The sequence below is a fragment of the Coturnix japonica genome, chromosome 11, assembly GCF_054131305.1.
Source record: "Coturnix japonica strain WE chromosome 11, WE-NBRP24, whole genome shotgun sequence".
Lineage (NCBI taxonomy): Eukaryota > Metazoa > Chordata > Aves > Galliformes > Phasianidae > Coturnix > Coturnix japonica.
Window position 1 is genome coordinate 14,174,163 of NC_140673.1, and position 27,350 is coordinate 14,201,512.

A 27,350-nucleotide genomic window follows, 5' to 3' on the forward strand; every position below is an offset into this window, starting at 1 on the left:
TCAAGACAGACCCAGGAATGAGGAGCAGCAGCCTTGGCAGTAGCCTCTGTGTAAGTTACTGTAGCTACTAACTGCAGTTTCATGTCAAAGCCCAAGTATAGCGAGGATATGTTATTGTTAGTTGCTCTTCTTCTCTGAATATGTTTCACAAATGTATTCAGACAGGTAAATATTTGACGATTGTACTGTATGAATCATTTTTGTCCAGCTGTAAACAAAGAAATATTCCACTGACTGGATCCTCGTGGACCTGTATCTTAAACTAGTAGTAAATCTGTAATTGCCATCACAGTCCTTAATTTCACAGTTATAGAATCCAGTTTCCAAGGGGATGATCACATCCTTGCATGTTTGGAGAGAATACCTATAGTTCTGTACAGCGTACCAGCTCTGCACTATCCTGCTTCTCAAACAGAATCAGCAGCTTCTTAGCCCAAGTGAAGATGATAGTAATGCCAGTACAGTGTTCCTCAGGCTGTCTTCCTATTTTGATAGGGCCGTGTCTCCTAAGTCCCTGCAGTGATGAATGCAAAGCTGCCACTGTTGAATTTGCTGTCTGCAGGCAGGACCTGGTTTTCTAATCTTTGCTGCTGCTTGACTCTTGAGGCAGCGGTAGAAGTTCAGCTGATACTTAGATGAAGGACTTCTATTGTGATTTTACCTTTTCCCTTATTTTCTTGCATAGATGTATTTAGGAATTTGGGGAAATCTGCAGGGGGTTATAAAATGCCAGATGGAAGAAGCTGCTCACCTTGATTTTGGTACTGATCCAGAGCCAAGGAAAGAAGTAATCCTGTTTGATAAACCAACAAGAGGAACCACTGTTGAGAAATTCAAGGAAATGGTGTATGGCTTTTTTAAGGTAATGCCTCGTTATTCTCTTCTGACTGAAAGGCCATTAACAGTTTTTGTTGATGCAGTGTTTACACTACAGTGGCTTTGTCTCTAAGATTGGGTGTGCAACAGACTTTTAGACTGTTTTTTAGGAGAAATTAGGAAATGTTTGTGAGATTTCTTCCTGCACGCATTGCTAACAGTTGAGAATACAATGCTTCTAACAATGGTTTTTTTCTTTATATTATTACAATGGAAATGGTTGTTCCAAATAGCAGAATTAAGTATTTCAGTACATTTATTCTGAGATCTGTACCAAATATCTGGGTGCTCTGTACAAATGTAGTTGATAGAGCTTTCCTCTACATCTGAGAGGCTTCATCAGCTGAAAACCAAATTCAGTCTGAATTCTGCATACTTACTGTAAGAAAATATTTAATGAGCTACTCTGGTTTTCATCAGACCAGCCTTTAGAAAAAGCCAGTCTTTGAATTCTAGTCCTTGCATTCTGAAATGCAGAGAATGTTGTTACTCTCAGAAGATCATACACTGGGTGCTGCGGAGAAACAACAGAGAGGAAGCTCATCAGACATCTCTGAGCAATAAGAACTAGAATGTGATACACACGCTGATACTGAAAGAATAAGACGACAGAGAATTACAGGTGGATTGGTGGTAGTTAATGAAATCATATATGATCTTTTTTTGTTTTTTCTAGGCAAAGCTGGGTGAACAAGGAAATCTTTCAGAACTGGTTAACGTCATTCTGTCTTTTGCTGATGGAAACAGAGATGGCAGAGTTTCTTTGCCTGAGGCAAAGTCTGCATGGGCACTTCTGCAGCTGGATGAGTTCATGTTAATGGTGATGTTGCAGGGTAAGGAGCATACTCCCAAGCTGATGGGTTTTTGTGGTGATCTCTATGTGACCGAAAGAGTTGAATATACCTCTCTTTATGGAATCAGCCTTCCGTGGGTCATAGAACTCCTGATTCCTTCTGGATTCAGGAGGAGCATGGACCAATGGTTTACTCCGTCGTGGCCAAGGAAGGCAAAAATAGCGATTGGACTTTTAGAATTTGTGGAAGATATTTTTCACGGACCTTACGGTAACTTTCTCATGTGTGATACAAGTGCCAAAAACTTGGGATATAACGATAAATATGATTTGAAAATGATGGACATGAGAAAAATTGTGCCGGAAATGAATTTAAAGGAAATGATTAAAGATCGTCCGTGTGAATCAGACATGGACTGCGTTTATGGAACAGACTGTAGAACTCTATGTGACCAAAGTAAAATGAGGTGCACCACAGAGGTTATTCAGCCTAACTTGGCTAAAGTGTGTCAGCTGCTTAAAGACTACCTGCTTCGTGGTGCTCCTGCAGATATCCACGAAGAACTAGAAAAACAACTGTATTTGTGTATTGCCCTTAAAGTCTCAGCAAACCAGATGGAAATGGAACATTCTTTAATACTCAATAACTTAAAAACATTACTATGGAAGAAAATTTCCCACACGACTGATTCTTAGCTTCTCCACCAGCAGAAGATCCCAGCTGCCGCTCGGGGCGGCCTACGGTGTTTGACAGAAGTGATGTGCAGCATTTTGTAAAGACGTGTACTCAGATTTCATGAATGGCTCTTGAACTCTTCCCTTCAGTCAGTTCCTTACTACGGGGCTTCTGAAAGGATGAACTTAACCCCATGTGCTCTGGCAGGAGCCAAAAGCACTTGTGGTGTTCAGCACTGTTTGGAAACAAAACCAATCCTGCATGCTTGACTGTTCTGTGCACTTTGTTGGATCTTGAACAGGATGACAGTGCTCACTGTGCCATCACATCAAGTAATGCAACATCATAAAATAATATGAGAGTTGTTGCTCGCTTGTGAAAGACCTGCAAGAGATTCTTATCCCCAGTAGTTTTAAGAGGAACCACCACTATTGCAGATATGGTGGCTGAGTTGAAGTTGCTGTTAGGAGTAAAATGAACTGAGATTGAAGTTTACTGATACCTTGGCATGGCAGAATTTGCACATTAATAGATAATTTTTAAACTGTGGAAAATTAAAATTTTATTCTGGAAATGACAGGTTGTGTATGAGATTTAAGTTGAATTCTGCTTACACCTTGTTACCTCATACCGACATCTTGAATGTTTTAGTTCAGCACTTTAAAAGGCCTGGTACAGTACGCCGTGTTAGGAGCCAACACGGTTAGCCTGTTACTTTGAAGATCTGTGTGCTTTAGCAGCAATATGTTTCTGAAAATGCAGAATATTAGTGAAGTACTGACAGCAGAATCATCATAAGTTTTAGAAACAAACGATGCCAAAAAACCCTCCGTAGTAGAATGCTGGTTTATGACAAGTGAAAAAAGTAACAGCTGTGGATGAAGTGTTGTTACTGCCCACAGAAATACAGCTACCCGCTTGTACTTAAATCCTCCTGAATTACTGCAGAAATTATGCAAGTCAGAGCTAGACCGTAACTGCCAGACAGAAGGGGGATTGCTTGGGACCATAGAATATTGCTTAAATATATATATGTGTGTGTATATATATATATATATATGGATGGATAGATAGATAGATAGATAGATAGATAGATAGATAGATAGATAGATAGATAGATAGATAGATAGATAGATAGATAGATAGATAGTATGTTAGTGTTCTGTTTTTTTTTTTTCCTGGTAATATCCAAGTTGTGACTCTCAAGTCTTAAAGATTCTGATCCTGACACTGTACAGGGTCTGACCCCAGGGTTCAATCCCCAGCCCCACTGTTCTTCAGCTTTTCATCTTGTAGAGAGAATGATATGTGCATAAACCTTAATGCTGTGCTCACTGCATTTCTGTCAAATTTATAAATACTTCAGGTATGCAGCAGCTCAAAGCCTTAGTGATTTCAGTGGCAGTTGTCCTTATCCCTTGAGATAGCTGGTCCCTTAATTCAGTTACTGCATAGTGAAAATGAGCTTTATTTCATCATTTTAAAAATGGTTTAATTGCTTAAAGGTTCTGTAGTGCATTCCTTAACTAACATCAGGGAATTTCTCCACACCACACTTGATACTGCGTGGCTTGGCTTAAGTGTGCACTGTTTGTAATCAGCTTTCTAGATGAAAAAATGGCTTACTGTTAACTACTGTCTAATTTATAACTAGCAATGCACTGAAATCCAAAGCAGGATATTCTTAGTGGAAACATGACTGTCTGCTACAAGGTTTGGGGCAAAAACAAATTACTGAACCCAAGGTACTGGTGGGCATTTTGAACAGCTTCTTGGAAAAACTGGAGAACATTTAATAGTGCAGTTTCCTATATAATTATTATATATAATTATATATATATACACACTTTTGTTTACAATTAAGGCTTCCTATTTTTTCCCAGTAGCTGTACTTCCCATCTATCAGTATCTTAAAGCAAAGAGTACATCAACGTATCCTACTTGGTGAAAGCATGCAAGCAGTTTCAGTATCTCAGTTTCACAGACAGCCGTACAATACAGCAAGTTACAACCTGTACAATTAAGCAAATATATCCAGCATCAGAGTAAGTTCTCTTGTCTGATCCCTGAATAATAAGATGAAATATTAAGATAGCACCTACTTCAAAAGCAGCCAGAACTTTTAAGAACTTATTTCACTCTGTGGAGGAACCTTCAATATTTCAACATGTACTACTGTTGGCTGCACTCATTTACAGTCTGCAGAGCACTGCTATTCATGTTCCTAAAAGCTGAAGGCTATCTACAATGGAGGCTTGTTTTCCTTAAGGTACGTGCACATCTCTCATAGCATTACATTCGCTGAAAGAAAGATGGTCAAGCACCTGTGAAGGTTATTTATTTTTTAATGTAAGTCTTCCTTTAGTTAAAAGGAACAAATTCTACCTGGTCACACTATACATTAATCAGAATTATTTCCCCCTGTTATGGGAATAATTCTAGTGTGGTAGCTTTGTCTTTACCTTCATTGAATGAGTTAATATTTAAAAAATAAAACTATAAGGCTCTAGTGTAACTGGATTATAAAAAATATTCTGACCTTTAAGTTGCATTAATGAGCCAGTCTTACACAGTTGCTTAGTCAATAAATTTATTGCCACTTTTTCCAAAGCTTCATAGAAAATTGTGGAAGTTGTCTTAGCTATCAGCCGCACGCTCCTGGGCCCTGAGGAAGCTGGCCTTCTTCTGAGCAACACGGTCTTTCCTCTGAGCGAGGGACATCTTGGTACTGTTCACTCTGCAACGTAAACACACAGTATAGTATATTATTGACCAAAGCAGAAAGAGGCAAAAGTGGTGATGCACATTCTGTACATTAGAACTGACTTAAGAATTCTCTGCTGGAACGCAGTACCAATTCTGTAACAGTCTCTATCAATTTCTTTAGTTATGGCACCACAAAAAACCAGTTTCTCAAGAGCTTGTAGGTGACTGGGTGCCATTATGTTCAGTCCAATGTCTGTGCCTTAGTTTCTCTTCTGAAAAAACTGAAGTAGTTTAGTACTGACACATAAGTCAGCCTGTCCTCTCCTGCAGGGAGGCAGCCTTGCCCCTGAAAACACTTAAGTGTTAAAATACACAGTTAAAGAATTCCAGCTATTTGGGCCAGTCATGCTTTATTGCTTGAGATTTTTCTTTGGTTTTTTTTTTTTTTTTTTTGCACAGTTAAAAGCTTTTAAATTTTAGATTCTTCACATTCAAATTCTTTCCTGACAAAGTTACGTATAAATCATCCTATCTTAATCTGATCTAAAAATGAGTCTTGACACAAGTGCCATAGAAATCAGTCTGCTTGGTGCCATCATTAATTAAAATCTCTTCCACAAATAAGTTATGTTCATGTTTACCTCTTTTTCTTGACTTCTCTCTTGGGTTTCTTTTCATGAACTGGATTCTCCCGTATGGCAGCATGGGCTTTTTTATACATTTCTTCCATCTTTAAAAAGCAAAAATTGTTACAGTTCTGCAGTGGTGCATCATAATACTGTATCAAATACTAAGATATCCTTAACAAAGAGGGCACTAGAATCAGCAATCATCACAATACAGCTTACAATGATTCCCTTTAATAAGATTTCCTTCATGCAAATCACTGTTAAAACCTACTAGAATTCCTGGCCATCACTGGAAGTATCCAAATACTTAAATGCCAAAAATAACAACTTTGATACAAAACTAAGGAATTACTTTTATCCTTTACGGTTGGTGGACTAAGAGGGGTTAAGTACAGACTACGTACAGGGCTCCTAAGTACAGACTAGCACCTTGCAGTGGAAATGCGTTTTCCTCTGAAGCTTAATTCCTATGGTCTAGTTTCCCTATGCTTAAATTGAAAGGCAATGCACAATCTTATTCTACTTCTGCCTTGAGTAAAATAAAATAACTTACTTTCCTTACACAACTCAGTGCTCTGAAAACAGTTCTTAAATTAAGCCAGAATTATTTTACATGAACCCTTTCATCAGATGTAATCTTACCGCTCTATCCCGGTAAGCATTACCAAACTGCTTAGTAAGAAAAGTTGTATGAAAGCAGCTACAAGTTAAACTAATCACACAAGACCACGTATGGTCCCTAGTAGCAGCACTCTGCTAAGAACAACAGCAATACATGAGCAGAGGTTACACCCAAGCAATCATTTCTGACAGCTAATACAGTTCTATAACACAGACCTCTGGGGAGCAGGTCAGTGTGCAGAAATAATTCTCCTTTAACATGTGAACAGGAAAACTGCCCAGTTACACAGATCAATGGCAGAAGCTATCAGAGGACACTAGTCTGCCTCCTTCTTTCTCCCCAGTTTCACTATCTTTGCTGACAACTAATTAAGACAATTAGACACTTAATAGGAAAATCTCCTCTGAATAGTTTGTTTAGTAATAGATACAAAGTCGGCATTTACAGTAAATTGTTACATTTTTTTCCCCCAAAAAAATCAACACCAGAATGTTCCAAACTTCAGAGCCACTAATAATAGAAACCAAGCAGCAGACAAGTCATCTGAAAGAAGTTAAAACAGCACCATGGTAACTTTACCAATCTTTTAGTGCTTTCTGTGTTATATTACATCACACTGACATAAGCTGTATAACACCAGGTGTATTGCAGAAGATGGCGAGTTCTACAACAGAACTAGGTTGGGATTTTCTGTATTTGCCTGGAGCCTACAGCTACCAATAAGGTCACACGTTGTAAAACACATTTGACAGAAGGCAGATCCTCAGAAACCACAGCGGCAGTGCAGGATTAGGAGCAAGTGGGTAGCCAAGCACAGAAACTTAATGGTTAATTTCTCTATCAGTAAAAAATATATGGTCTGTTTTAGGATGCAGTCCTAAATAAGCAGGAAAGAAGCCCTCACGTTCAATAAACCTACTATATGTTACAGAGCCCTCAATAAGGGAAAAAACATTTTTAACTGTCTGGAGAACATAAGAGAATAATCACATTACTGTTTTACACATTGAGCTTAACTGCGTTACTAGAGAAAACCTTATACAAGAAAATCTATGTTGCTACTAACGGTCAAGAGCCAGATAAATCTTACCCCATCAGGTGTTATATTGTTCTTTATGTACTGGGAGAACTGTTTTTTGTAAGCATCTTCATCCTCCTCCATCAGGTAACGCATATAATCTGCCACATTCTGGCCCATAATATGCTTGCGGTGAACCTCTGCATTGAATTCTTTGCTTTCTGAGTCATAACCAGGGAAACGCTTGGTACTGCAAAAGAGCAGTTAAACTCTGAGTGACACACATTCCACAAACACTCTGATTCAAAAGCAGGTTCCACAAAGAAATGACTGAGATCGTATTCTGCTATAGAAAATTGAGAAATAGGACACCAGTTAAAGATGGAAATGTAAAGAAAATTAATGTAAAGGAAAAGGAGAAACAGAAGTTTTAAAGTTCACCTCGGCTGCCATCAGTCCCGTCTTGAAACTATGCAGTCCATCATTTACACACCATGGACCTAATATGGAGTGGTCAGTCATTGGGGTATCATCACACAGCAGCCAGGTTAGAAACAAATGAAGAATTGATAAAACATACAAAAAGACAAAACAAAAACACAGACAAGAAAACACAACTCCAGGACAGCAAGAGAAAATAGGAAAATCCACAACAGAGATCAGATGTTTCCTCCCTACTTTGCTGCCTGAAGGAAGCAGGTGAGCATAGTGCTAGTGCCCCAGATGGTCATCTGGTCACACGTCACCCCTGACAAGAATGACCAAAACTGGGACATCGTTAAGTGCAGGAGGAATACTCGACTGTCTTGACAAGTGTGAGAAACAGCAGTGCTTGCTTCTGGATCTCTTATGTACATACAGCAAAATGAACAGCTACATACAACTTGCTGAAGTCTTGAAACAATGTGAAAACTAACAAATATTTACTGAAGTGCATTCAGTCACTGGATGGTTCCAACTGAAAGCACTGAATTGGTTCTTTAGTTTCTAAAAATTTAACAGCATCAGTCACAAGATTCAATGCAGCGCGACCAGAATTGCAACTTTGAGTAGAAAAGGTCCAACTGAACAAAAAAATCCCAGATCCTGCACTGAATTAATCATTACCAGCTATTCCAGCATAAAAATGGCACTGTAAGTCACTGTCACACACTGAATTATCTCAGGTAACTAAAGGAGTTTTTCCAGAGAGATGATCACCTGTGAGGGATGGACAGACCCCCATCCACCGCACCCTTCAGAGCACCAAAGACTTTGTTTCCAGTTGTAGTTCTGGCAAGACCTGCATCAAGGTAACACGTGAAAGCACCAGGCTTTCCATCCACACTTTCCACGTTGTATTCATCTCCAGTCACTTCAACTTGGCCTTCATAGATCTTATCAAGACCAAATTTATTCAGAAGCTGTGGGGAAAAAAAACAAAGCAAAAAGAAAAGCAACACTTCAGAAATTCTGCCCATTTAAAGCCAAAATGAAGAACTGCCAAATTAAAACACAAAAGTTGCAACAGAATCTTCATACTTTTAACTAATTTTACAAAAATTATGCATTCCACACTAGTAATAATGCCTGTAATAACCACTGAAATATAACAGGCATGTTTGTTGTAATCTCTTGTTCCAACAGGTACAACTAGTAAACTTCAGACCTATCCACAAGCTCATAGGAAAATGGATGAATACAGCTCACATGTATTTAAATTCTCACTGAAGGTCCATTTCTTACATTTTTGTCCTGACTCCCTCCCTTCACCAAACTTAAGCGCAGAGACTTAAAAGTGGGCTGCTGGAGTTGAAACTGCATGTTGTCATACTTCTCTTTGTGATCTGACAGTCACAAGAGGCCATCAAATCTATATGGTAGAGAGTACAAGTTAGCATTCAGACGAGCCCACGGGATCTGCTATCTATGCTACCAATAGCTCTTAAGGCAGTGAGGCTGCTTTCCCTTTCTTAAGAGAAGCAGACAACGTGACAGATACGTACCCTGCGTGCCAACAGCAGCCCTGTGCAGTATGCTGCTGCATAATTGGTCAGGCCAACCTTCACGCCGTATTTTGGCAGCTCATGGGCATAAGCAGCACAGACAATCATGTCGCCTTCGATCCTGGCATAGGCAATCTGACAACGGTTAAAAAAACACACAAAACAACCATTAGTTCTCTCACTGTAATTGTGTGCTCCCTTCTTTGACACTTAAACCAATAGGAACTCCATACAGAAATGTCCAAACTGCTTTCCTTGAGAGCTCAAGGAGCTCTGTTTCATTTTCCTTTTCAAAAATGTATTATGGTGTAACTTGCTCCTTAAGTGCTGAAGCGAAGCTTCCAAATCCATACTTGGCTTTGAGAAAGTAAATGACAGCAACCACTTTTATTTACTCCTTCATATAAAACAAGAGACCAGGAAACTGCCAACAAAAGAAACACTTCAAAGAATTTTTACATGTGTAGATGGATTCTGTCCTACTTTCTGCACGTAGTTCTCACATAACACACATACAATTCACCTCTGAAAAATGCAAAAATATGAGTTTGTGGGGACACTGTCCATTACACAATGACTGTGTTAAGATATAAGATCCTTGTGATCTCAGGGGTCTCCTGTGAGACAGCGCTGATATCAGACCCATCTCCCTTTGACTTCCACACCTCCGCTGCCTCTAAAAGCTGCTCCCCTCTCTCCAGTTTCCACCTCTGGAAAGGCACAACTGCTCAGAAGGTACCTGCCACCCCTGATTGTTGTTTGCAATTTCAGTGATAAAGTAAGCTCATCAAGGTCATAGAGTTTAGTCTGAGCTGATTGAAAACAGCTCTTTACTATTCTCCATAGATAAAACTATTTAACGAAGAAAGAAACAAGAAAACTTTCTATCTTTAAGCTTAACAACGCATATTATGATAGAACGTTCTGGAAATGAACCAGGAAAATGAGCCACGGTGAGAAACTGCATTATGTGGTGCAACATACAACTGTGTACCACAAAAGGGTGCCTACTATTCGGATTTATCACTCTCCTTTAATGCCAGTGAAATGATCTTAAGGCCCATCTGCTTCACATGACCCACATAATAGCACAGTAATTAGTCCTGAAAGTGAGGGCACCTTTAGGTGTTACAGGACATAAGTGAGTTGTCAGGTCACACAGCAGACTGCAAGCAAACAAAACATTCCCTCTTTTCAAAGCACTTCAAAGACAGCAGAGAAGATTAAGAAGTTTTCCCCTAAAACCTTCATCGTGCTTCAGAATCATTAGAAGAATACAAGCTCAGATCACAACCTTGTTTTAGAATGCTGACATCAGTCAAATTATTCTGTATTGTGACTCCGGTTTATTACTGACATTGTGTCAACCTTAAAGACTGTTCTCCAAGAAACCAAGGAGCAATATTAAAACTACCTGGGCATCAAAACAACCAACAAGGACCTCATCAATGCCCCTTTTCTGTTCATTTCCGGGAGGCTGGCAAATACGTGGCAAACACCACAGACCTCACCTGGCAAATGATGTCTCTGTTGGTAACACGCACAATCATCCTATACTTCGGGGTGTTGTACTTGTTTTTATCCTGAATGACCAAGCGCTTGCGAGCATAGTAATCCGTTTTGCCCTCTGAAAAACAAGTTACAGTGTGGAAAACATGTTAAAAAAAGTAACAGTATTTGTCAGTATAATGTAATTCAGCCATATGGGGAATTGAGCCATACCTCTCCTTCTCCTGAATTTCACCTGGTATCTCTTGAAGTAGGCCTTATTCTTGACAACTTTCACAAACCCCTTGAATAACAAAAATAAGACATTACTAACATGGACCCACATAAGCCAAGGCCATCCAAACTAAATGAATCACTATTAATAAAACTGGTGGATCAGGAATAAGATGACAGGTTTTCATATGCAATGAGTTCAAAACCATCTTAAGGAAGTGACAGCGGGATTTTTATCCTTCACACAAACTTCCCTGCCCGTGACTTCAGATTTGCAAGAGAGAAAGAAATCGTATCTATTAATAAAACATTTGTCTGCACAGACTAACTGCCACAGCTCCTCACTGCCAGTCACTCCCACAGAGCTGGAGCTATAGTCCCTCGGCCGTTTCACCCTAACTCCCCCTACAGAAACGAGGAGCTGTCCTAGCACCGCCCCGACTCAATCGGCGCCCAGCCCCGCAGGTCTCAGAGCAGCACCCTCGGCAGGACAAGGCCGGCCCGTCAGCCGCCGGCTCCCCACCCAGGTGCCGTGTCACCGCGGGCCCGGCCCCGGCTGCCGCCCGTCCTCGGCTCCCGCTCCCTCTCGCCGCCACGCGGCCCGCCACGCAGCGAGGGGCTGCGGGGAACCGGGGGCAGCGGCGGGGACGAGCCGGACCGTGCCGGACCCCGCAGGGCTCGGCTGGAGCCGCCGCGATCCGCCCTGCGGCGCAGCCCCCGTGCCGCAGGCAGCCATTGCCACGCCGGAGCCGCGGCGGCCGGCGGCGGGCCCGGCTCAATCGGGCTCCATCCGGGCCGGAGGAGCCGCACGGCGGGCGCGGAGCGGAGGCCGGAGCCGTGCTACGGCTTGGGGGTCCCGTGGGGCCGGTACTGACCATCGTGCCAGGTACTGTCCGGTCTAGGCCTAGGCCGGGGCCCGCTCCGCACAACGACTGCAGCCACTGCAGGGGGGAAAAGGCCGCTCCCACTGCGCAGCCGCAGCTCCTACCCTGCGCCGCGAGGCGGGGCGCCGCAGCTCGGCCCGACCCCAAGGCTCGACACCGCCCGCTGCAGGAACGGAGGAGCGACAGCACCGCGACCCCGCATCGCACGGGGAACCGGCACTGTACGGAGTGAGGGCAACGGGGACAGGAGACAGCCGGGAACGGAGCGGGAACGGCCGCCGCCTGCAGCACCTCTGTATGTATATGGGCTGTATGTGTGTGTGTGGGACAGGCAGGTCCCGCGCTAATCCCTTGGAGCTGTGAGAGAAGCGCAGAGCAGCACCTTTGGACGTGACGCGTTTCTCTGCTTGGCCTCACTTAAAAACAACAAATAAACGATCATATTTTGAATATTAAACGTTATTTTAAAAAGTCGTACATCTGCTACAAGCGATCTCAAAAGGACAAAAGAAAGAACAAAGCGCTCCTTAGTCACACAAGAACCGGCGCCGATCCCGTACCTCACACAGATCACAGAATGACCCGGGTTGGAAGGGACCTCAAGGATCATGTAGTTCCAACCCCCCGCCTGGCAGGGCCACCAAACATACACCTTTACTAGATCAGGTTGCCCAGGGCCTCGTCCAACCTGGTCTTGAACACCTCCAAGGACGGGGCATCCATGCCGCATCTCCATCTACCTCAGCTCCAGCTCCGGAACCGCGGCGCTCTGCCCGCTGTCCTGGCTCTGAGCTGCCGCCAAACGCAGCACCCGGTACCGCAGCACACGGTAACACAGCACACACACACGGTAACACACACACGGTAACACAGCACACACACGGTAACACACACACACACACCCGGTACCACACACCCGTTACTCCACAGGTGGGTCCAGGCGGCCCCGCCCCGCCCTCACAAATTCGAGGCCTCCCAGCTGTGCGCGGTGCTGCCCGGCGCCATGGCTGCGGCTCATCAGGGCTCTGCGCTCTCTGAGGTAAAAATGCCAGTTTTTGATGTGATCATTTTTACCGGTAACTTTTAACGATAGAAGGAGACTCGTACGGGTATGATTTCTTGATGCAGTTTCTCAGCTCGCGCTGTGTTTGCGGTGCTGTGCTCTGGTTGCCCTCCTCACTCCGCTGCCGTGTGGGGCTGGTGTGTGAAGCTGCTCCGCACTGTGCTGCTGCTCAGACTGCGTCCCTAACATGTGTTCTATGGGGTACCACGCGTGTCTCCTGTTAGCGCCCTTCAGTTCTGTGCTTTAAGCTTTCAGGACGGTTCTAAACAAACAAGAACCCGACAGGCTCCTGCCCGGAGCTGCTCTCATCTGTTTTCGGGATCCCGGCGTCAGGCTGAGGCCGCACAGCGCAGCCGGGAGCGTTACGGCTGGACACGGTGCGGGCCGCCGGTCGGGCGCTACGGCGGCACCACGAGGCGCTGGGACGGAGCGGGTGCCCGGTGGCACCGCCTGGTGTGAGGGGCGGGCGGCGCGTGCCGGTGCGGTGTGCGGCACGAGGGAACCGGCGGCGGGAAGAGACGAGGTGCGTGTGCGGTGAGTGAGGTGAGGGCCGAGTCGCCTCGCGTTTCGCCGTCGCGGTGCTGGGCCGTTGCGGAGCTGCGGGGCAGGCTCGGCAGACCCGGCCGTCACCCGGCTTCGCAGCGAGCGAATGAACGGCGGCGAGGCCGGAGCCGTGCTGCCGCCCCTGCCATCGGGCGCTGCTGTCGGCTGCCGGCGGTATCGGGGCCCGTTATCGGCCGTGTCGCGTGGGCAGCCCGCCACGCCCGAGCCCTGGGTGCTGTGAGAAACAGGCCCCTGCGGGCCGGGCCCGGCGCTGCGGGGGCGCGGGGCAGACCCTCGCGGCGGCTGCGCGCACACTGCGCCTGCGCGGCGCTGGCAGGGACGTGGCCCGGCTGCCGGGGCCGGCGGGGACAGCGGGAGGCGGAACGGGCGGGACGCGGCTGGGCGGCTCGGCGGGGCTCGGCGGCGGGTTACGGGGCACGCCGATGCTCGCGCCTCTCCGTCGCGGGCGACGCTTCCAAGGTGAGGCGCGGTCAGGGCGCCCCCGCCGCTGAGGGGCCGGGGGCGGGGCGCGACGGGGCCTAGGCGGGGTGCGGCGGCGGCCCGGCCGCGATGTCCGGCCCGGAGAGTCGGGCCGGGCGGTGCCGCTCCCGGAGCCCGGTGGGCTGAGTCGCTCAGCGCCGGGTTCTGTTCACCGCGGCCGGGCCGGGGGCCGTGGGGGCCGTGCACCTCGGGCCGGCCGGAAAGGTGGGTAATACGGTGGGGAGAGCGTGACTCCGTGGGGCTGGCAGGCCGGGGTGGGGACAGGGAGCAGCGCTCGTGTTTGGTCTGCGGTGCGTTCACAGGGGTTTATCTGTAAAGGGAGATTTTTCTCAGTCACGTTTTTATGGAGGTATCGTTAAAGCAGGAGCCTTTGGGTGTGTGGTTGTTGAGAAGGTGTTCTCAAATGGTGCTTTAGAGGTCTGTCTCACTGACACCTCGTGCTTCATCTGCACCGACTTGATCGTTTAATAAGGGCAAGAAGTCGGTGTTGGTGTTGTGGCTGCTTAAGGTTCATTTCAACTTCGGTGTCCAGAGGTGTTCTATAGTCACACGGAATTCCTGCTCGTTTCCTGCGTTGCTGATCGGAGGGCAGTTTGTGAGAGGTTGCCATGGTGTGTTTGGGGTTGTCACTGTGAGCTGGTATAATCAGGTAGCACATTTTAAAGCATTCTTACATTGTCCTGAGTCAGTTTTTTCTGACAAGTGGCCTACAAGAGCTGTAGGAAGGAGTCACATCTGTACGGAGGAGATTGGCAGCATTTCGTGTTTTCCTTATCTCTGTAAGTGTTTGTCAGGAAACTCAAGTTGTTTTGTGTTTTTTTTTTCCCTAACTCTTTTTTTTTTTTTTCTATTCACTTGGCGGCTAAAAGATGTGCTAATTGGATTCTCTTTGTTTTTCCTGTGGATATTTTGCTTAAATGCACTTATATATCTTCCCTTCTAGCCTCCAGTTTCCACTTTGGTCGTGGTCATACAGCTCTGTATTTGCATACAGATGTCCATATTTAAAGGCATTTTGAGGTAGCTAAGTATAAGCACAATTTCAAGCAGTGGTTAGGAGAGGAAATAAAGGACGATGAAAGAGGGACAATCAGGAGGAAAACACCAGCTATTATGAATCAACATTGCTTGAATTTGATTAAGCTGGGATGAGAACAGCTGTGGTGAATATCCCTGAGGTCCAGCCAGCCCAGCAGTGCCTCTGAGAGCAGCAGATGTTTGGAGAAGAACAATTAAAAACAAGAGTCTGTTTCCTCCTCAGATCTCTGAGCAGGCTGAGGCTCAGGCGCTTCCTGAGCTGGAGGTCAGTGGTTTGGATGGATTCTTCGCGTGTCTTTTTTCATTGCCTTCTGTGTGTTTTTCTTCTGTAGGCTGGTCCTGATGGGTTTTGAGCAAGTAAACAGGTGATAGCTGGTGAATGGAGCAGGTAAAATGGAGGTGGTGAGGAGGAGGAGGTGGGAGAAGCTTCTCAAAGTTGACAGAAGGGCTGGGGGAAAGTGAAGTGCTTGAGTAGTTGGTGTCAGCTGCTTCTTTGGATAAGGCTGAGGGAGAAGTATTTGAAAAATGGAGAATAGGGGGAAGTGAAGTTCCTTGTCAGGGCACTTTGAAAACCAGGGTTGTTTATCTTGTTCATTCAGTGTTCTCATGTAACAGTCTAAAAGGAAAAAAAAAAAACTGGTTGTTCTTTGCTTGAGCAACTTTTTTCCTTACCTTCATTTCATACTCTGAATTCAGTATTTTTTTTCCAATAATTTTTTTTCTAATAAAAATATGTACTTAATTATAAAAGCAAGCAGTCAATACATAAGTTTATAATAGTGATCTGTGACTCTTAAAGCTCGTCTGATGTTTTGACAGTGTGATGGTGTTTTCAGACAGCATGCTGAGTTAAAGCCCTGTGTCCTATTTACCTTATGAAAACCAACATGAGCTGTTGGTAATTTTTTGGTTCATTTAAATGGGGAGTACTGTCTTCATTATAGTCATCAGCTTAAATATCTTTGGTTAAAGAGCGTCTTTTCCTTCTGCAGCAAGTGGTGGTTGGAATAACTGGGGGTTGGCAACTGGGCTTAGTCATAATGGAGGGGGACTGAGCTTACTTTGCTCAGCTCACGTTCAGCAGTGATGTATCCCTGTTGTTTACATGCACGCTTAGCAAAAGCTGCATGCCCACAAGGTAGAGGCAGAAGTGATTTAGCAGAAGTCTGGCTTATCCTTGATTAACTTGTTTAGTTAACAAGTTAACTTGTTTAACTGCCTGAGAACTCTGGAAACCATTGAGTCAGCTGTCAAGGAGCGTTTTGGGGAGAGCCTGGGAAATATCTGTTCTGCTCAGGGATTTGAGCAGTGAGGAACATGAATTTCTTTTGCTCTTGTTGAGGAGGACACCACGTGGCTGTTAGTACAGGCTACATTAAATGCCAACTTTGCTTACTGATTTTCTGTAAAACTAACCCTTGCAGGTTGGGGTGAGGCAGTTTCTGTGTAGTTGGGGTTGAAGTGCAGTACCAGGGCTGGGCATTTGGACTAAAATGAAGATGTTGGCATAGAGAGCAACTGTGGACATTTAATCTGTTTGTATCAGTTCCTAACGTGGGGAACAGCCAAAAGCTGCTGTCGAGTGTTATTTTTTTGTCTGAACAAATTTTGTCTGTCTCTGTAGTGTAGTGTTAAGTGCCTGCTTGATGGCATCATATAAAATGTTCTTGATTTATTTTCTTATAATTTTAGAAAATATTAATATTGTGCTGACACAGGTCTGTGATTCACCGGTATCGTATGCTGTATTAATTCTGGTGTGGGTTGTTTTTGTTCTTTAAATATGGTTCCTTCAGACTGTCAGATGGAGCTCGTCTTTTCCTAGTGTGCTGCTGCTGGCACAGTTTGGCAGTGCACCTGTAACTAGCAGGATGTTGTGAGGAGAGCTTACTGTTACCTTCATAAGAGGAAAAACTATTGAAAGCCATGTAAAATGGGCATCAAAAACTAATAGCCAGTCAAACCAAATATTCTGAAAGTGTTTTTTTTCCCTCGTTGCTGTGTAAAGTATATATGTACATTTATATGTATATAAAAATGCAGATAATTACTTAGCTTTACATCTCTAAGGTGCTTGGCTTAGATATGGTTTGAATGGCAGACTACTTTCAGACATAGTAAACGAATTTTCCACTTGTTCTCTGAAACAGCGGAGTGAAAATTCATTCAGCAAAGCAGTTGTGTTTCTTAGAGTTATTTTAGATTTTATTTTGCCTTGGAACATATTAGTGATGGAACTTTCAGGGTCTGGCTGCAGCTTTAGCAAGTATTTCCTATGCATTTAGACAAGGAATTGTTAGATATTTTTAAAGACAAAGTGATGGATGCAAGCTAAAATTCTGTAATGAGGCAGGTACCAGTCATCATATGGGCTTGGGAGTGTTACTGTTTTTTTTTCATGTCCCACTGGCTGTAAGGATGATCTTTGCTTTGTTGACCTTTCTTGCATTTTTTCCCACTTATTGGTGGACTCGTCCTGCTAAAAAGACTTGGGAAGCAGGTGATTGAGGTGAAAGCTGCTGAGCTCCAACGGTGACATTTCTGACTATTGGTAGGTGAAAATAGGAGAAAAATCAAGACTGTGTGAGCAAACCAGCATTCTTCTCAGTCTTGATTTGAATTGAGTGAAATGAACTGGGGGTATAGAAGGTGCAGATGGAGCTTGTAGTGAAACCATGTTTGAGCCCTGACGTAGGATTTTAGCTTGTCAGGAGGCATGGAAACAGGCTGTATTCACCAGCTGCTGCTTCTGTATGTCCTTCACTGAGTCAGTTCAGTTTGTTATTCAGGTATTAGGATGTTGTTTGAGGCAAGTAGGGATCTGGGTTTGTGTTCATGTTTTGGTCATCTGAACAGTCTCTAGATTTGGTGTTCATCCCAGCTGTTGTGGGTTATCTTTTCTACTATTCAAACTTAACTTGAAATTCAGCATCTGAAAAATGTTTTTTTAGCCCAACTTTCTCTTCGTATTCATTACCTAATCCGTTCTACAAACTTTTGCATGACTTTTTAATGCCCAGTGATCTGCTACTAAGTAAATTCTGGGGTTTTTCCTGCCTCCTCATCCCCTTCAGATCTCTGAACTCGAAGTGTGAGTCTCATGTAAGCCGTACTCAGCTTGGATTTAATTTCTCACCTTAACTTGTCTTAATTACTTTGCTTTGTAAGGAGATAAAAATGGATTATACGCCACTTCTCCCTGCTTGTGTCACAGTGTGAAACTGTAAATCAATGCTTTTCAAGTATTTATATGTGGATATCTGCTCAAAACATAAGTGTGACCTCTGGCAGTTGTTTGCTGTATTCTTAAGATTGTTTCTGTTTCTGCCAGTGTTTATTTTTGGGGTAGTTGTGTCACTTGTCATGTTTGAAGCAGTTAAAAACCTCTGAGAAAATACTCAGTCCTCTTAGCAAATGAGACGTGTGTGTTGGCTGTATCATAAATCAGTTACTTAAACTGAAACATAATCTGTGCCTCAATAGCAATAGACTGAAGTAGTAATGAATGTGCCAAATTTGAGACTCTGGAATCTATTTTCTCTGTTTTTATTCTAAAAAGTGATGTTGAAGCACTAGTTTCAAAAGTGCATCTCCGAGGTGAGCTTTAAAAAAGAATTGTTTTGATTTATTTATTTTTTTTTTTCTTTTTCCAATATTGTAATACTGGAAAGGACAGAAATTGTTGCATAGGTTAGTCTCAGTGGTGCGGGAGCCAACTGGAACATTTCAGATGCTTATTTTGGGAGCCTGTAGCAGAAATGCAAAGTCACGGCTTGAAGCAGTGATTGAGCACCTGGTGGAAGGCAGGGTCAACCCAGGGCAGCTCAGCTGTGTGCAGTGCACCTGAGTGACTGCAAGGAGTGGAGCCAGGATCCATCCCTGCACAGATCTCATGTAAGGGCTGGCAGTGGAGGTGAGGGGATCTTGCTGGAGATCCCTGCCTACTGGAGGCCTTCCAAAGGTAATCCAGTTTTCTTCCTTTGTGTCTGCTTCTGTGGATGCTGAACTTGGCCTTGTCCTCATTTGCTGTAGCCTGGGACTTTGCCACTCCACTATGATTGCTGTGCTTTCCATCGCATGGCATCACAGGGCCTTGCTGTTCACATTTGTGGTTTGTAACCCTGTATTTGAGTATTTCTAGCAAAACCCATTACGGTTTTCAGAGTCAGTATTAAGCATACAGGATTTAACTATTTTGTATGTGCTGGCTGATGCTAAGGAATCCTTTACTTGTGTAAATCAGAAGTGTGATTCACTTGTTCCTCTGCCCCGCACTGTACAGGATTTCTGTTACATGCAAACAGAAATCAGGGGAGCTGAGGGTATTTGCAGTGGTACATTCCTGCTGCTTCTCTGTCATTTATGAAGTAGCTGACTGTTTCCTTATCTATCTTTCTACATGTCCTGTGCCATTATTATCTTCTCAATGTGTTTTTAAAAGTAAGCCTTTTTTTTTTCTGTAATGAAGAGTCTGAACTGGCCTGTGGTATTTCTGTACTGCAGAAACCAGCTCTGTTGAAATAATTCCTCTATATCTTTCCTGTGTATTAGCAATATACTTGTGTGTTAATTCTTCTATAATATTGTATTGGTATTATTGTTTCTTGTATTGCTTCTGACAGCTTTGGGCCTTCTGGAGAAAGAAAAAAACCTCAATGTCAGTTTATGCATATTGTATCTTTTCCTTGTGTAGTGAAAGCAGGTTGACTGGAAGGATGAGGAAAAAGAGACTGTTCTAACATCTTTTTGTCATCACAGGTGGCGACAGACAAAGTTGCAGGAAAACTGAGCTCTACTCTCTCATGGGTGAAGAACACTGTATCGCACACCGTCAGTCAGATGGCCAGTCAGGTGGCAAGTCCATCTGCCTCCTTACACACTACATCCTCCTCTACCACTCTGTCTACACCAGCATTATCACCATCCTCACCAGCACAGCTGAGTCCAGACGACCTAGAATTACTGGCTAAACTTGAGGAGCAGAACAGGTAAATGCCAAACTTCTTGATCTACAGACTATAGTAATAAGACTGAATTGGTTTATTGTGGCTTCAACATTGAGACTTAAAGGAGGATGCTGTTCATGGCACAGCACCTTAATTTCAAGGTTAAGAATTAGTGTTCTAGGGATGTATATTCTTGGAGATCTGTTTTTGTACAATGTTCAGATTTTTAGCTTGCTGGTTTTAAAGAAGTGTTTATGACTGCTGCTTATTCTAAAAAATTTATGTTGCAGTCACACAATCTTCAGTATCCCAACTGAAATGGAGTATCATGGGACTGAGACTTCTGCATATTCTTATATAAAAATGGTATTTTTACAGGTTTTTGAGATGTGAATTACTTCAGAATTCCCTTGTTTTCCTCCTTGATTTCCACTGTACAGCATGCTCACATGTAGCCTTTTAGCATGTTATCTCATTACCTATAATATTGTACATAGAGCAGGATTTTCTGTTGGAAATACTAGAAAGGTAGAAGCTGCTATTCTGCTATTTAGCTTAAGGGTTCGAGGAGAGTTTGTATTCTCTAATGTAGTCTGCAGCTCAGGTTATTTCGTACAGATACAGCTAATACAGGAGGCTTTTCAGTTTTTTCAGTGTTATGGCTAGAGACCTGTTCTTACAGATAGAGCAGTGTTGCATCTTTTATTTGCAAGGAATAATAGATGCATGCTGCTGTTATGCTAATAGTGACAGGTACCTAATGACTGAATTTCTTGAAAGATAAATCCCTAATTAGTCATTCCTGTTTGTCCTGAATTTTTTTTATAGGCTGCTGTAACTGAGCAGAGAAGGTAATGCCAACTGCCTTCTGGCATGTCTTCTCTTAATGTTCTGATTCTGCAGCCAGATAGTAAAGTAACTTACAAGGAAATTGCAGCTCATGACTGAGCATGGAAGTCAGCTTTAAATTGTGTTGTCCTCCTTTCCTTATGGTTTATAGAATTATCTTTCATTTGATGATGTTCTGTGATTTTTGCTATGCTAGTAGACATCGAAAATTTATCAAAAGAAGAAAAAAAGGAGGCAAATTGAGTGCCTTTAAGAAAGCTAATTTGCATTTAATCTGTGGCTTTCGGTTCTGTTTATGACCAAGGGTCTCATTTATATTTGAAAAACTGTAATCTGTTCTTTGGACTGCTTATCTCTGTTAGGGTGTAAGATTTCTACATCTAGAGTAGTTACATTAAGCCCTGCAGTTAAGCTAGCTTGCTTTTTCGAAGCATGTGAGCCCAAGCTTGTTAGCTTTTCTTCTTTAGGTTTGTGTTCTTGATTTAGTACAATTCAGGTTAACTCATCTGTTTTCATCTGATTAATCTTTAAGACAGATTTGTTGTTCAACCACACATTTAGTTTGTTTTGAGTATGAATTTTAATAGAGGTTGTCCTATCAGGTATCTGATAGGACACCAAATGTACTTTCCTCGTGAGGTGCTGTACTTGAAGGAAATTGAAATGCGGTGCCCTTGGTATGGAGGGTGCGCAGTAGTTTTGGAAGTTTGAATCTGTATTTTAACACAGTGAGAAGGATCTGTACACGGAACACAGGGAACAATGGCTGGTACTGGATATTTGTAAAGGTTTAATTTGTTCTTGACTTTAATATGAACAAGAACAATGTGAATTATTTAAACAGGCTAGGAACTGGAAGAACTCAGACTGTATGAGGCTATGAATGTATTAAGAATTCTATAATCCAGTTCTACTGGAAGTCTCGGAATAGTGAGGTAGCTCAGTCCAGAGTCCTGCTGTAGTTGTTTGGCATTAGTAAATCATTTATAAAGTTTTAGGTGAAGGAAATCAGTTGTTGAACAACACGGAACTTACATACTACTTACTTTGTAAAGAATTTCCCATCTCCAAATCCCAGGACAATGAATTTATCCAGGTAAGGTCAACCTACTGAAATCTAGCAAAACTTATAGAAAGCTGTGATAATTAACCAGCCAGAGCCTTTTATAATCATCGTGTTTTTATAATTGTGATTCTTTTTCTGTGCTTGTTTTTCATCAGTGATTACTTTGCTCTTTTGACACTGACTCACACTGAGAGATGGAATTTTGAACTAAGTTTTCATTATGCGTTGGTATTAGGTTTTTAAACTTTAAAAAACTATAGGTGGGCAATGCAAGCTGGGCACTGGGAAAGCTAATATAAGTATCTCTTAGCTGGGAGCTTAAACTGAAGGTACTCTGATACTTCTGTAGAAGGATTATGAACTACTAAGTACTTAAAACTTAATCCAGCCTTGCTAAAATGCTGCCGGGCTTTTGGATTTTGTGCAAGTGCATGAAAAATTATTGAGCCAGATCTCTCTCCTTGGTGAAATGTTTGTATAAATTTCACTACCTGATAATCCCAGTTCTCATATCCAAGCACTGGGCATTATCCATCCAGTAGCTTTTGTTGCCCAATTCCCATTTGAGAAGTCTGAGGATTTTTTCTCATCCATTTATAAAAACACCATATTGATTTAACAGGTATTAGCATAATTCAGGAGTTACAAGACAGCTTTGGGTTTTAATTATTGTCTGTGTTTACATTATCAACATGCATTGTGTTAATGGGGAGATCTTTATTTGGCTTCTTTCCTTTAAAATTACTGTCTTTTCCAGTACGTTTGGCGTTTGAAATGATAGTTGAGAATGTTTAATTTCTTTGCTTGTGTTCACAATGCACGAAAGCTCTTTATTTATTTATTTATTTATTTTTGTGTGTGTTGCTTGTAAGGTCAAACCCTCTTGCCTGGTATTTACACCTTGAAACCTGCTGATCTTCTGTGCTCAGCTTTTAATCATCTGCAGTTGGTAAATGTGTGGAAGAAGTTAAATTTGTGGTACTTTGGTACTTTCTCCAACTTAATCTTTTGACTTTATTAAGATCTGGTTCAGGAGATTGCGAGATGCTGATTAAAATCTCAATTCTGTTATTACTTATGCATAACGTGACACTTCTGTCTGTTCCTTAAGAGGCTGCAATGTGATTTGCTATTCTGGCTGCAGAAATACTTGAGTGATTATAAATAGTAACATCAAACAGTTCTATTTAAATTTATTACAGATGGATGTTGGAAAAATTGTATGATGGATCTCTGCACTTGTTCTTTACAATGATGTTGAAAGCACAAGTTTGTAATAAAAAAACCAACAATGGTGTGATAAGAACATGTAGTTTCTTGTTGTTTTTGTGTCTGTGCGTGGTTTCTTTGCAGGCTCCTAGAAACAGATAGCAAATCCTTGCGATCAGTAAATGGGTCAAGAAGAAATAGTGGATCTTCTCTTGTATCTAGTTCATCAGCTTCTAGCAATCTCAGCCATCTTGAAGAAGACTCGTGGATCCTGTGGGGGAGAATTGTGAATGAATGGGAAGATGTACGGAAAAAGAAAGAAAAGCAAGTTAAGGTAGTTGGACACGTTTGTAGGATAGATTTATAATGTGATGGGTTTTTGGCTCAATTTTTAAGATAAGCAAGTAAGAGATGTTTCTAACTGTATCTATTTCAATCCTGAAGCTCTAGTGCTTCTTATATAATCGTTATACTTTAGTTTTGCTTAGCAAATGTCTCATTGAAAACCAGATGCAAATCATGAATACCAAACCTTTCTGTCTAATAATGAGAGATTCCCTTCAATCATATACTTGATGTTTTCTAAGTGGAGTTGCTGAAAACCTACTTAAGATCATGTTATAGCTGGACGCTGTGACATTTTTTTCCCCACTCATCAGCTGTCTGTTTAGAAGCATTCTTATTAGAGGAGCAGATCATCTTATTGCACGAGGATCTGATACAAATTTATTTCAGTTGTTGCAGGCCAAGTTTGCTGACCCCAGGGATAACCCCAAGTGGAAGAAAAGTTTATAAACTGAATGGATTAGAGAAATTCTGGGCAGTATGTTTGCAGTCTAAGTCAGTTGTGGGTATATGCAGAAACAGAATTCAACAGTAATTTATATAAATTAAAAAGTATTTAGGACATTTAACATTTATGTTTCAGAGGCAGAAAGTACAGGAAGTGTGGAATTTTTATTTGTGGGCAGTCTATTCTGTTTTGGTTCATTATTGGCTTCAGTCTGTAGCTTTATGTGCAGAATACAAATTTCAAGGTCTTTTGAATAGTTCGAAGTTCATGTGTGTGACTCGGTTGTGGGAAGGCAGAACAATGGACTAAAGCAAAGTGTCTTTTATGTGAAGCAGTTGTGGAGAGAGAACATGACGTGAGAGTGGAAACGGGATGAAAATGAATTCAAGGCTCTATGCCTGCATAGGGAAAATAGTTTCTGGAAAGGTGTTCCCAAAAAGCTGTGAAAAGACGACCCATGAACCTGGCAAGGAGAAGCAGATTGGTAATGACTAGATCAGGTTGGATAGAATTCAGTTTTTGAGCTGCTTGCATGTGGGCTTTGTAAATAAAGTGTCATGCTGGTCAAGAGCTGTCCGGGGAGTAAATATTTACTGAACGTAAGTCAATTAAGTGTACTTTTAGTGAGCTCTTCATTGGTGAAATAATTTTCAGGTGTGTGGGTCCTTTTTGCTTGTTTGTTTTAAAAAAATAAAAAATAAAAAAATAAAGGCTAAACTTTGAAATACTGGAAAATGCATCCTTTGTTCTTGGTTGTGCCAATAGATATGATTTTAGCAGCCTGAACTTCACTTCATATTGACTATGAAGGCTGGTCGGAAGTTATTAGATAGTAGGCAAGTTTTTGAACCGTTAGTCATGGGTGTATATACTTGTTTGTGATATGATCCATCTGTGTGCCTTGATCCTTTCTGGAACTCTTTCTGTTTCTTGAGACATACTGAAAGATGGTGTTAAGTCCCACTTTTCTGTGTGCCCAGTACTGTGCAAAAGAATATAGTTACAGAGATACTAAGTTTGTTTTCCTGCTGTTCCTCTAAGAGTGTTGGCAGAATTAACCTTGTTATTTTAGTCAAGCAGGTGCATGATAACTTAATGCAGGAAACTACTAATGATTTGTTTTTGCTTTTAGACTTCTTGAGGCTTTAGATGATTGAACTGCAATCTGGTAGTGCGTTGTTGACATAATAGCTAGGGATGTGAAAGGCTGTTTTAGGCTTGTTGGTTTGGAGTTGGACATCTTGTAGGAAATAATTCAATGTCACAGTCGTATCTGAACAAATAGTTGCTGTGACATTACTAGGAAGGTTCTAGGAAAAGCTGACCATCTTTAGGATATGGAAAAACTGCAGATAGTGTTGCAAAACTCTTGCAGTAAAGTTCAGGCTTAAGAAATAATTTGAAGCAGGAATGTCTATGGAAGTTACCCAGTTCAAAAGACTAGTTAATAGTGCAGTGATAGCTTAGTATTGGGAGGAGTAGGATAAATACTTAGATAAATAGGAGTAGAATAGAAGATGGTTCTGACCTCGGAATAAATTCCAGCAAAATAAAATAAACTGACCTGCAGGAGGCAGTACTTGATAATAGTTCATGAGCCTTAAAATTAAAAAAATAACCACAAATGAAAACATGCCACTGACAAAGGAACACTCTTGTCTTGAAGAGGCATTCTCATAGTCAGACTGATCCTAGTTGCAGAAAGTACTACTAAACCTATTGACTTTGACTCATAGTTTCCCCTCGGTTTCTCAGATTAAGTAAGAAGACTGCTTTCTGCTTGTCCCTTCTGGAAAGTCAAGGACCATACTTGGAATATGGTTTTTCAGATCTGTTTATCTGAGGAGGTTTGTGTTGTATAATAACTAGCTGGTTTTTATTTTTCCTCCAGGGAGTTTCAGGTAAATGAAGGAAGCTCAGTTGACGTTAACAATGCATTCTTGGTCTGGTGTCAGAAGACAGGTTTAATTACTTCCTTAAAACAAAAGAAAACTTTGAAATTATGGCACAAGAGAGAAATTAGACATTTCTGTGAAGTGTGTGTCAAATGACATCTGATAGAAATCTTGTGCACTCTTTTCTGTTGTCTGCATGTCTTGGGAATTACTACTTAAGAGTAATTAATTATATCCCAAAAACTAGAAATACAATTAAGAGTACTTTCTTCAATAATGTTCTGTGGAATATTAAGAATAATAGTTTGGTTGTTTTTTTTTTGCCCAGAGGAGTTCTTCTTGAAAATGTTTTAATATTCAGATTTTTTGTAGTTATTTACTTTATAAAAAAATTGTCTAAATTAGCTAATTAAAAGTTATTAATCTTTGTTACCTGCCATTTATGTGTCAGGCTGCAATTGAGGCTTACACCTTATGAACTTCATAATTGGTTTGTGATGTGATGTATTATTTTCAGCAAATATTAATGATTTTGTGTCCTTTTTGTGCTTCAGGAGCTTGTTCGAAAAGGGATACCTCATCATTTCAGAGCAATTGTTTGGCAGCTTCTGTGTAGTGCTCAAAGCATGCCAATAAAGGATCAGTATTCAGAGCTTTTGAAAATGACATCTCCTTGTGAGAAACTCATAAGAAGGGACATTGCTAGAACATATCCTGAACATGATTTCTTTAAAGAGAAGGACAGCCTTGGGCAGGAGGTTTTATTTAATGTAATGAAGGTAAGTCAGTTTTTCTCCTCTTGAAAACCCATTAACAAGAGTAAGCAAACACAAGCACTTAGAAAATAATTTACATTGTGAATGTGTTGCATCAGTTTCGTGTGTTCTGTTTTTTTTTAAACTTGCTCTATTTTCCACATTACATTCCAGTTTCAAAGATGGGTTTCAGATATTGTATTTCTATTTAATATGATTTCATAAGGGATTTAAAACATTTGCATACTAAAGTTGCATTAAAGCAAATTTACACAGTAACTGCTGATGGCATAATGGAGAGAAGTGTGCCATGAAATGAACACTACTGTGCAGTTGTTAGTTCCCAAGCACAAAATGAGATCGCCATAAAATGTCACTATGCTGCCTCCATTCTACTGGAGCTTAAATTTTTGTCATGTAGTTTCAACTGAGAAGTCAGCACTTTTCTAAATCGTAGTAACTTCCTGTTCTAAAATATGCATGGAAACATGCAGCATGTGTGGAAACCAGCTGTAAATAAACCTACAGCTCCTAAATGTTCTGAAACAGTGTTTCTTCTGTCAAATTGTTTATAGGTGTAGTTATACTGTGCATAAGAAGGTATGGAAACCTTCTTATCTATTAAGACCTGGCAAATTCCTGTGTAGTGCAAGCTTTCTTAGATGTGCTTTAGTGCTTTGAAGGCCAACAGAGAACAAAGTTTGTCTCTGTGTAGCTGCAGGTAGCAACTTAACACCTGATCAAAGTTTTTGTATGGTATGTCTGTTTTCTGTGGGTTTGG

The 27,350-nt window shown here is 41.9% G+C and overlaps 2 protein-coding genes and 1 non-coding gene across 21 annotated transcripts in view; 1 reads left to right on the forward strand and 2 right to left on the reverse strand.

Moving 5' to 3' along the window:
* EVI5 (ecotropic viral integration site 5) overlaps window positions 1–27,350 on the forward strand; it is an 84,198-nt gene that overhangs the window by 8,901 nt on the left and 47,947 nt on the right. For 8 of the 19 annotated variants that reach the window (XM_085511311.1, XM_032446121.2, XM_085511305.1 and 5 more), the window contains exons 1-4: window positions 13,882–13,997; window positions 19,815–20,044; window positions 23,271–23,460; window positions 26,369–26,593. In XM_085511311.1, the coding sequence (XP_085367437.1) occupies window positions 19,896–20,044; window positions 23,271–23,460; window positions 26,369–26,593 (564 nt within the window). In that variant the 5' untranslated portion in view covers window positions 13,882–13,997; window positions 19,815–19,895. Of the gene's footprint in view, window positions 1–685; window positions 863–1,552; window positions 2,923–13,431; window positions 13,498–13,881; window positions 13,998–14,041; window positions 14,223–19,814; window positions 20,045–21,193; window positions 21,948–23,270; window positions 23,461–26,368; window positions 26,594–27,350 lie in introns of those variants that run through there. The other 11 variants (XM_015869956.3, XM_085511317.1, XM_015869957.3 and 8 more) reach the window with 7 other exon arrangements.
* On the reverse strand, window positions 4,919–15,734 carry RPL5 (ribosomal protein L5). Its single transcript, XM_085511914.1, has 11 exons — window positions 15,729–15,734; window positions 13,341–14,303; window positions 12,814–12,945; window positions 11,903–12,130; window positions 11,028–11,097; window positions 10,817–10,932; window positions 9,306–9,440; window positions 8,521–8,723; window positions 7,393–7,570; window positions 5,693–5,781; window positions 4,919–5,082 (listed from the first exon to the last, which is right to left on the reverse strand). The coding sequence occupies exons 1-11, from the start codon at window positions 15,732–15,734 to the stop codon at window positions 4,983–4,985; spliced, it is 2,220 nt and encodes a 739-aa protein (XP_085368040.1). The 3' UTR covers window positions 4,919–4,982.
* Window positions 7,766–7,861, reverse strand: LOC116653820 (small nucleolar RNA SNORD21). The gene has a single exon (XR_004308287.1). It is a non-coding gene; the product is annotated as a small nucleolar RNA SNORD21 (small nucleolar RNA).